The sequence below is a fragment of the Kryptolebias marmoratus genome, linkage group LG2 (assembly GCF_001649575.2).
Source record: "Kryptolebias marmoratus isolate JLee-2015 linkage group LG2, ASM164957v2, whole genome shotgun sequence".
Lineage (NCBI taxonomy): Eukaryota > Metazoa > Chordata > Actinopteri > Cyprinodontiformes > Rivulidae > Kryptolebias > Kryptolebias marmoratus.
This window is the reverse complement of record NC_051431.1, coordinates 86,316-95,628: the sequence shown is the minus strand read 5'-3', so window position 1 is coordinate 95,628 and position 9,313 is coordinate 86,316. Positions and strand designations below refer to the sequence as shown.

Sequence of the window (9,313 nt, the reverse complement as noted above, 5' to 3'; positions counted from 1 at the left end):
ATCACCATCATCATCATCATCCAGGTGTTTTAAGGTGTTTGGAGGTGTTTTGGTAAACGTCTGCGTGTTTCCATCGGTGTGTCTTGTCCTGAATCTTTCCGTCTCTGTTTGTTTGTCTTCCTGCTGGTTTTGGTTCTGCTGTTTCTGACCATCTGACAGAACATCTTTTCAGTTTATCTCTGATGGATCTGAGTGGACAGAGACGTCCCCCAGCGGAGGGGCGGAGCTCCCACACAGCGTCCCGTCTTGCCTCTGTGTCTCTGGGGGCCCCCTGGCAGCACGTCACTCAGCGAGCAGGAGGAGGAGACAGACTTTCAGAGCGAGCTGAAGGATGACGATTTAATTACACTTCTGTGCATTCATCTGTCCATCCACACACACACACACACACAGAAACACTTTCACACACTCTGAAAACTCAGGAAACACCGACTCAGTCTCTGCAGGTTCCCACAGCGCACTAACCGCCGCCTCCTCTTCTGCTTTTTGCCCTGAATGGAGACGACTTGCTGGCCCGTCGTCATGGTGACCGCCAACAACAAAAAACGTCCCGCAGGTCAAAGCGGATGTGTCTATACCCGGCTGAGACGTCCTGTCTGACCGTCAGGACTTACAGCACATCAGCGAAGGGGCCCCCACAGACCCTCAGGGCCCCACAGACCCACAGGGGCCCCCACAGACCCTCAGGGGCCCCCACAGACCCTCAGGGCCACACAGATCCACAGGGGCCCCCACAGACACACAAGACACCACAGACCCTCAGGGCCCCCACAGACCCTCGGGGCCCCCACAGACCCTCAGGACACCACAGACCCTCAGGACACCATAGACCCACAGGGCCCCCCACAGACCCTCAGGGGCCCCCACGGACCCTCAGGGGCCCCCACAGACCCTCAGGGCCACACAGATCCACAGGGGCCCCCACAGACACACAAGACACCACAGACCCTCAGGGCCCCCACAGACCCTTGGGGCCCCCACAGACCCTCAGGACACCACAGACCCACAGGGCCCCCCACAGACCCTCAGGGGCCCCCACGGACCCTCAGGGGCCCCCACAGACCCTCAGGACACCACAGACCCACAGGGGCCTCCACAGACCCTCAGGGGCCCCCACGGACCCTCAGGGGCCCCCACAGACCCTCAGGACACCACAGACCCACAGGGGCCTCCACAGACCCTCAGGGCCCCCACAGACCCACAGGGGCCCTACAGACCCACAGGGGCCCACAGAACCTCAGGTTCTTCATTGAAGACACGGCCCCTCAGCAGCAGTTTGTCTCTAAAACCCAGACCCGGTCTCAGAGTTTATTGGTCCGATCTGGGGTTCTGACTTGACCCGCCGCCTGCTGCTCGTTCCTTTATGGTTCCTGTCTGTCTTGTTTTACGAACCTGGACCAGTTCTACACGTGGCCCGTAAAAAGCGGACCAGTCTGAGCTCTCAGACTGTAACAGCCGGTTTCCTGGTACTGGGTCCGTGTTTCTGTTCTGATGGCGGCTCGGTGCTGAAGGTCCGAGCTGAGAGGACCATCAGCTCCAGGTGTGGACGGGAACCAGCCGTCTGATGTGGGGACAGACCGAAGGACGAGCCCAGAAGCCCCAGACTTTTCACTGAACTGGGTCAAACTGGAGGAAAACTGAATTTATCTCCATCAACCTGTTTCTGATCTAAAACATCCAAAACAAACCAAAAGGCACATTTTAAAAGCTGCATGTAGTTCCGACCTGTGGTCGGGGGTTGGACATGTGAACTGCAGAATAATATCCTCAGGTCGCACAGCTGTTGGGCTGATGTGGTGAGACCCAGTTTGTGTTGTATGGCTGCATGGCGCCCCCCAGAGGCCAGAGTTTCTGGCAACCAGCCTCACTTCCGGGTAAGAGTTGTAGAGCTCTTCAGCCGGATTTTCATCAGCGCGTTGGTGGTATAGTGGTTAGCATAGCTGCCTTCCAAGCAGTTGACCCGGGTTCGATTCCCGGCCAACGCAGTTGTATTTTCCTTATTGTGATTTATACTGACGGAATTCTTCAGACGTTTCCTTCCGGATGAACGGTGGTTGTAAAATTTATAAAAAGAGACGTTTTTACCTGCGTTAGGCTAACCTCAACAGAAGTATTGAAATAAGATGGTTTTTATGTTTAAATTACTAAATACTGAAGGATCCGCATCAATTCATGGTTAAAGATGTGAGCAGAACCTTCAGTTTAAATTTAATATTCTTAACAGAGAACTAAGAGGATGGGTTCTAATGGCAGAACCGGGCCGCTGTCAGGTTCTGCCCCCTGGAGATCGATAGAAACAAGACAAAGACAAGAAAAACTGGAGAACTGAATATTTATACACAATAAATCATCCTACCGAGTCAGGTTTTAACAAAACCGGAACACAGAACCCCCAACCAGCAGGGGGCGGAAGGATTTCTCAGAGGCACCGGAAGCCGCAGCGGCAGCTCACCGGAAGTGGTTCTGTGTTCGTGTGTGAGGGACAGACTCAGCGCGGTCTCCTTTCCTGTTGTTTGTGTAGGTGTTTGTGGTCTCCGGACGGTCTCCGTCTCCGACCCCGGGCTGCCGGTTCTCCCCGCGGGTTGTGCTCCGTCATGGCGGCCGGAGGCGCCGCTCCTCCGCAGCTCGGAGACGTAGAAGAAGACGCTTCCCAGCTGCTGTTTCCCAAAGGTGAGCAGAACACAGACTAACCCGACCCGGTTCTGAGGTGGTCCACATGTGATGGAGGACCTGTGGAGGAAAAAGCCTCCAGGAGAGATGTTGCCAATATACTTTACTTTTTATCACAGTAATTTAGTCTTAGAAATATATGTTAGTAATTTATTCTCACTTTAAGAAAACAAGTTTAGGCCTATTTAATACAAAAATTAATTTAAACAAAGCTTTAAATAACCAAACTATTTGTGTTGAATTTTCTCCTCTTTCTGATGATTTTGGGTTAAAATCACTAATTTCTCTGTGAGTAAAACATCCCTGCAGCCCAGTTTCCTCAATTTTCCTTCTCCAGAACCCGTCCTGTTGGAACCTTAAGAACTTAAAGAACGTGATTATAACCCCTCGGTTCTGCTGGAGAACAGCGTCGTGTAAAATCTGAGGAACCTTCTCTGAAATGTGTGCAGATTCTGGTTCGGATCACGTAAACGTGTGTTTCAGCTGCGTTCAAGTGCTGTGGGAGAATCCAGTTGGGTCCTCTGAACGATGTGACAGTCAGTCATTGCTGTTGTACTTCCTGCTGGTTCTAACGGGCCCTGTTCTGGTTCCAGAGTTTGAGAGCGCAGAGACGCTGCTGAACTCGGAGGTCCACATGTTGCTGGAACACAGGAAGCAGCAGAACGAGAGCGCCGAGGACGAGCAGGAACTGTCCGAGGTCTTCATGAAGACCCTCAACTACACGGCCCGCTTCAGCCGCTTCAAGAACCGAGAGACCATCACCGCTGTCCGCAGGTACGCCTCTGTGGCCCTGGTTCTAGCCCTGTTCTGTGTGTGTCTGGTTCTGACCCGGTTCTGTCTGTCCCAGCCTCCTCCTGCAGAAGAAGCTCCATAAGTTCGAACTGGCCAGTTTGGCCAATCTGTGTCCTGAAGCAGCCGAGGAGGCCAAAGCCCTGATCCCCAGGTGAGTCCACCTGCCTCAGCCGGGTCATACCGGGTCAGCTGACCCGGCTGAGGCCTTACCCTGCTCTTCAAAATAAGAGCCTGTCTCTGTCAGAGCTGAAAACTGTCCGATCTGAGTTTTAAATAAAGTTGCCTTTGAATCTGGTCGTGTGTTTTCAGTTTGGAGGGTCGGTTTGAAGACGAGGAGCTGCAGCAGATTCTGGACGACATCCAGACCAAGAGGAGCTTCCAGTACTGAGACTCCGATCGATTCCCGATTATCGATCGCTCCGATCGATTCCCGATTATCGATCGCTCCGATCGATTCCCGATTATCGATCGCTCCGATCGATTCCCGATTATCGATCGCTCCGATCAATTATTGATCGCTCCGATCATTCCTTCTGTTCTGTCGTCAATAAAATCTGTGGTTTTTACTCCTCAGTGTCGGCTTTTATCTTCAGCAGAGGTTTTAAACGGGATCAAGTAGATCCGTCCATCCATCCATCCATCCGTCCGTCCATCCGTCCGTCCATCCAACCATCCATCCATCCATCCATCCATCCGTCCATCCAACCATCCATCCGTCCATCCGTCCGTCCATCCGTCCATCCAACCATCCATCCATCCATCCAACCATCCATCCATCCATCAACCAACCAATCAGTCACCTGAACAGAGGCTCCAAGGATTCTGAAGTCAGACATTCAGCTTTTAAAACCAGCTGTTTTTATTTGGACCGGGTCAGAACGGGTTGGACTCAGTTAGACTGGGTTGAACCAGGTTGGACCCAGTTGGACCGGGTCGGACCGGGTCAGGCCCAGTTGGAGCGGGTCGGACCAGGTTGGACCGGGTCGGGCCCAGTTGGACCCAGTTGGACGTCACTCGTCTTCTTCAACGTGAAAGTCCGTCTTCCATCCCTTCAGCTCCATGTTGACCCGTCTGGTCCTGCAGAACCTCAGACAGAACTCCTTCGGACCTGCCCTCCATCCTCACCGTGTTCCTGCCGAACAGGGTCCTCTCGTAGTCCATCAGCTGCCTCCAGAACCCGGCGTTGGGTCGGATAAACGGCCGGCACTCCAGAACCATTTTATGGGCCTGATGCAAGCTGAGACCCTTGCTCCTGCAGAGACATGGACCAGAACCGTGGACACCTGGTTTGGGTTCGAGTTGGACCTACAACTGGATCTGAACCTTGAAGTTTTACCTCATCAGGTAGGCCATGACCAGAGCAGGTGAGCGGCTCCTGCCGGCGCTGCAGTGGACCAGAGTGGTTCCTGTTCGGTTCTGCTGGATTCGCTCTGCTACCAGGTCGAAGTAGAGACTCAGAGGGGCGTGGGGTTGGTCCTGGACGGGGACGGGGACGACCTCCAGGTCTTCCTTTAGCGGGTAGGGGACGTCCTGCAGTCCACTGGCGTTGACGATGAGCGTGATGTTCCTGCTGGTCAAGACTGCCCGGTTCAGAGCCGAGTCCAGATCCGCCAGGAACAGGCGGTCCGAGACCCGCATGGTGAGCCGCAGAACCCCGAGGACTTTCAGAGAACCAACTAAAGAGGAAAAACAGAGGAGTGTTTAGACCTGAGACCTGCATGGTGGTCCAGAACAAGGAGGTCTGCAGGTCCTTCAGAGGAACCCGTGTCTGCCTGTCTGTTAAATGTCCCCGAGTATAAAAACTGATTTCCTTTCAGAACCAACAACATTAAAGAACGTTCTCCAAGGGTTCCCTGAAGTTCTCCTTCAGTTGGATCTGTTTTAAAGAGGTCAACAAGAGCTTTTCTATTCATTACTTGGCTTTTGTGAATGTGAAATTTAGCGAGGAACAAAATCAAATGAATAAAAAAGGTGGTAGAGGGATTTTTTGTTTTGTGATCAGTAATACCAAACAGGATATTTTCAAAGTAAAAGTAAAGTGGAAGATTAATTTGTATAGTTTTAGTAATTACAGCAGCTATATCTTTCCAAAATTTCTGTGAATAGGTACATTTCCAAAAGAGATGAATAGATGTTTACAGAAGGAGCAGGAAATATCTATATTTGATTTGTATTTTAGAAGGAAATGCTTGGTTGGATAAAATTTATGGATCAACTTAAAAGAGACTTCTTTGACTTTCTTAGTAAGGAAGAATTTCTGTGGGAGAGACCAAATTCTAACCCAGTTAAGATTTTGTGCAAAGTTATTCCAATAAGATACAGAAGATGGATAGGAGATAATATTTTCTTTAAATAAAGATCGAACATCAAAATTAGTGGTTTTCAGTTGAGTTTACCCACTAAGGAATGTCTGGGGTCTGGAGAACTGAAAAGAAGAAATGTTTTTAAACAACATGAGCAGCCAGGATGGGATGGCCTTTTAGCTACATCCAGCTAATGTTTAGCTTCATTTCAGCACAGTGCTTAGTGTTCACACTGGATCATCACAGAAAATGTTATTTCTCTGTCTGAATTATAAATTATATTATTTCCAAACCGTTTCCGTTAATGAAGCTGTGAGGTTTCAGGAAAAGGTTGCTGTCAGAAGTGGGATTCGAACCCACGCGGTTTCGAACCCAGACTGCGACCTGAACGCAGCGCCTTAGACCGCTCGGCCATCCTGACACCGTGACAAGCGCGCGCTGCCTGAGCCTCATAAAGAGTCACTTCCGGGTTCAACAACGGTTTGTATTCCTCTTTAAGATCCGCTCGGATGGACAGGTAGGACAGGTACACCTGTGGAGACCTGCAGTGATCTTGTAGAGTTACTGGAAGACGCGTTAGTCCGGGACATGTCCGGGACATGTCTCTGTCTGTCACGCCTCGATGAGTCAGCGTCTTTTTAAAACCCAGTTTCACATCTGCTCCTGTCCCGACCCACAGAAGCGTCAGGAACCAAAGGCTCCCAGTTCGGGTACCTTCTGCTCAGACCGCCCGGTAACTCACCTGGCAGGTAGATCAATCTCCTTTATTTATTATTTATTATTTATTTACAGCTGAACCCGAGCGGCTCTCCCGGTTCCTTTCTCAGCTGCGACGCTCTCAGTAGCTCCGAACCGAACTTCATGCGACTTTTCTACATCTCAGTGATTCGGTTCTGTAATCCGTCAATCTGATGTTTGATTCAAGTCTGACTTCATTTAATGTGATAAATGAGTACTTCAGTTTAATTCGGCCTTCAGTTTTTTCGTTTTAAAGCCTCCGGAATGGGATGTTTTTATAATAAACAGGAGAACAGATTCTAAAATAAAGTTCTCTGTTGGTTTAAAGAGAGCGGCTGTCTTATTAAGATTAAAGCCGAAAACACCAGCAGCTCCTAACAAACTTTAAAAAGTCACGTGAGTCCAGCTGCGTTCAGGGAAACATCATAAAATGAGCGTTTCTACCGAGGAGTCTGGCGGGTTGATCCGGATCCGAACCGAGGCTGGGTCCGCTCCTTTACGGTCCGCCGGACGTGACGACAAGCGGCGCGGCGCGGGAGGAGTTTATATCCGGTGTCTGCTCGCAGCTGAACGGAAGCTGTCAGAAGCTAAAATTAGCAAAAGATGGCTAAAAGAGAAACATCCCTGTTTACAGTGAATATATTATCTGTGATAATTTCGATTTTATTCATCATGACCTTTGACCTCAGACTGAACCAGTTTTTGTTTTGGTTCTGGTTCCTGTTTAGACCAAACAAACATGCAGAAGCAGAACCCCAAACAGGTCTCCCTACAGACCGGTCCGACCCAGAAATCCATCCTCCCGCAGGTCCGGTACCACCCGTCCATCCAGGCCGCAGGAGGCGGAGCTTCAGCCAAACCCAGCAGCCAGAAGCCCAAACCCAGTACTGCTCGCCGTCCTCGGACCAGAACCAAGCCTGACACGGTCCAGGAGAACCAGGACAGCAACAGGGCTGGTTCTGCTGTGAGACCAGAACCAGACAAGGATGTGAATTCTGTTGGAGACGGAGCTCCTCCCAGACCGGAGCAGGTACCGCTGGTTATAAGCGCTCACCTGGACAGGTGTCTGGTGGACCGGGTGGAGGTTCTGACCCGGGGACAGAGTACCAACCCGGCCTGGTTTACCTGGAGAAAGAACCGGATCACCGCCTCCGTGGCTCATCGGATCGCCCACTGCCGCTTCGTTCACGGCAAGAGCAAAGCTCCGCCCCTTTCTTACCTGGCTGCAGTCACAGGTAGGCCCCGCCCCCCAACCTGTCTGTTCTGATCAAAGGTACCAAATAACTCACCTGTCGGACCCCACAGGAGACGGGCCCCGAGTCCAGACCAGAGCCATGAGCTGGGGGATAAAGATGGAGTCTGAGGCTGTCCGCCGGTACCAGGTGGGTTCTACCAGAACCAGAACACCAAGGATCACCTGAACGCACCGAAAGAATAAATCCTTTTCTACAATTAGGGAACTCAAATTTGAAATTTAGTTGATTTTTTTAAATTCTTAAACAAAAAGACCTCACTGTGATGTCATCACAGGACATGACATCATCAGTGATGTCATCACTGAACGTTGAGGAACTCTGAGACCAGAGGGTCATTAGAACATCCGGATCGAGATCCCGATCAGAACCAGAATTTAATCATTTTTTTTGTAAAAACCTCAACGTTTCCTGAAGAGTTCATCAAAATCTGTTCTTTATTTATTGGGTCACAAACAAACAAACAAACTACTGAAAACAGCTGTTACTGATGATGTCACTGGTCATGTGGTCCCTCAGACCCTGAAGACGGCGGCGCTGGGCCGGCCGGTCTTGGTGCAGGACTGCGGTCTGTTCATCGACACCCGGAGGCCCTGGTTGGCTGCGAGTCCCGACGGCATCGTGACGGACAGACGGACCGGCCAATGGCTGCTCTGCCTGGAGGTGAAGTGTCCCTTCAAACACCGGGACAGACGGGTGGAGGACGCCTGCAGGGACGACCCCGCCTTTTGTCTGCAGATCGAGGACGAAGATGGACGGAACCACAGAGAGGTAAAAATGAAGAACAATGTTAGTTGTCCATCTGTCCCCATGTCCTTCTCTGATGTCCTCTCTGTCCACCTGTCCAGCCTCCAGTCTACCGCCTGAAGACGTCTCACAGCTACTTCACTCAGATCCAGTGCCAGCTGGCGGTGACGGGTCTGAAGCGGGCTGACCTTGTTGTCTTCACCCTGAAGGAGACAGCTGTGGTCCCTGTGACCTTTGACCCCGAGCTGTGGGACGAGACAGTGTCCAAGCTGGAGGTGTTCTACAGGGACGCAGTCCTGCCTCACGTCCAACCGAAGACACAGCAGGACGCAGCAGCTAGGAGACCAGAACTGTAGAGACATAAAAGTCCACCTGGAAACCAGAACCGTCTAAAAACCGGTCCACGAGTCCGCAAGTCCACAGGAGACAAGTTTCTAACAGGACGCTGTTCTGCAACCTGTAACTGTCCTCAGACAGGTGTCTCTGCTCCTGCATGGAGCTGCCTTCAGGGTCCGCTGTGTAAATCCCAGTGCTGCCTTCAGGGTCCGCTCTGTAAATGCTTGTGTTGCCTTCAGTGTCCGCTCTGTAAATGCTAGTTGCAATGACTTATATGTATAGACATGACACGCCGCTTTAAAGGCTCGGGTCGAGATGCGGCGAAAGCGGCGCCATCTTGCTACAGTATTCTTAAAGGCGCAGGGCTATATAAACAATGCTGAGGACTAACGAAATAAATTTTTTTAGTGGGTAAGATGAGCCCAATAGTGCATGTACTTTATCATACAATGTCACAAATACTCAGTTATTGTA

At 51.0% G+C, this 9,313-nt stretch overlaps 3 protein-coding genes and 2 non-coding genes across 5 annotated transcripts; 3 read left to right on the top strand and 2 right to left on the bottom strand.

The window, feature by feature from the left end:
- The first annotated feature begins 1,913 nt into the window (after window positions 1-1,913).
- trnag-ucc lies at window positions 1,914-1,985 on the top strand. The gene has a single exon. It is a non-coding gene; the product is annotated as a tRNA-Gly (tRNA).
- Window positions 1,986-2,439: 454 nt separating this feature from the next.
- Window positions 2,440-4,035, top strand: polr2d (RNA polymerase II subunit D). Its single transcript, XM_017404658.3, has 4 exons — window positions 2,440-2,670; window positions 3,264-3,444; window positions 3,518-3,613; window positions 3,772-4,035. The coding sequence occupies exons 1-4, from the start codon at window positions 2,595-2,597 to the stop codon at window positions 3,848-3,850; spliced, it is 432 nt and encodes a 143-aa protein (XP_017260147.1). The 5' UTR covers window positions 2,440-2,594; the 3' UTR covers window positions 3,851-4,035.
- A 255-nt stretch (window positions 4,036-4,290) lies between these two features.
- Window positions 4,291-6,245, bottom strand: LOC108229004 (dual specificity protein phosphatase 18). The gene is made up of 3 exons (XM_037973168.1): window positions 6,059-6,245; window positions 4,799-5,138; window positions 4,291-4,714 (listed from the first exon to the last, which is right to left on the bottom strand). The coding sequence occupies exons 1-3, from the start codon at window positions 6,216-6,218 to the stop codon at window positions 4,486-4,488; spliced, it is 729 nt and encodes a 242-aa protein (XP_037829096.1). The 5' UTR covers window positions 6,219-6,245; the 3' UTR covers window positions 4,291-4,485.
- trnal-cag lies at window positions 6,101-6,186 on the bottom strand. The gene has a single exon. It is a non-coding gene; the product is annotated as a tRNA-Leu (tRNA).
- Window positions 6,246-6,359: 114 nt separating the features above from the next.
- LOC108229003 lies at window positions 6,360-8,885 on the top strand. The gene is made up of 5 exons (XM_025003385.2): window positions 6,360-6,514; window positions 7,232-7,738; window positions 7,809-7,885; window positions 8,276-8,527; window positions 8,605-8,885. The coding sequence occupies exons 1-5, from the start codon at window positions 6,388-6,390 to the stop codon at window positions 8,857-8,859; spliced, it is 1,218 nt and encodes a 405-aa protein (XP_024859153.2). The 5' UTR covers window positions 6,360-6,387; the 3' UTR covers window positions 8,860-8,885.
- Window positions 8,886-9,313: the final 428 nt, after the last annotated feature.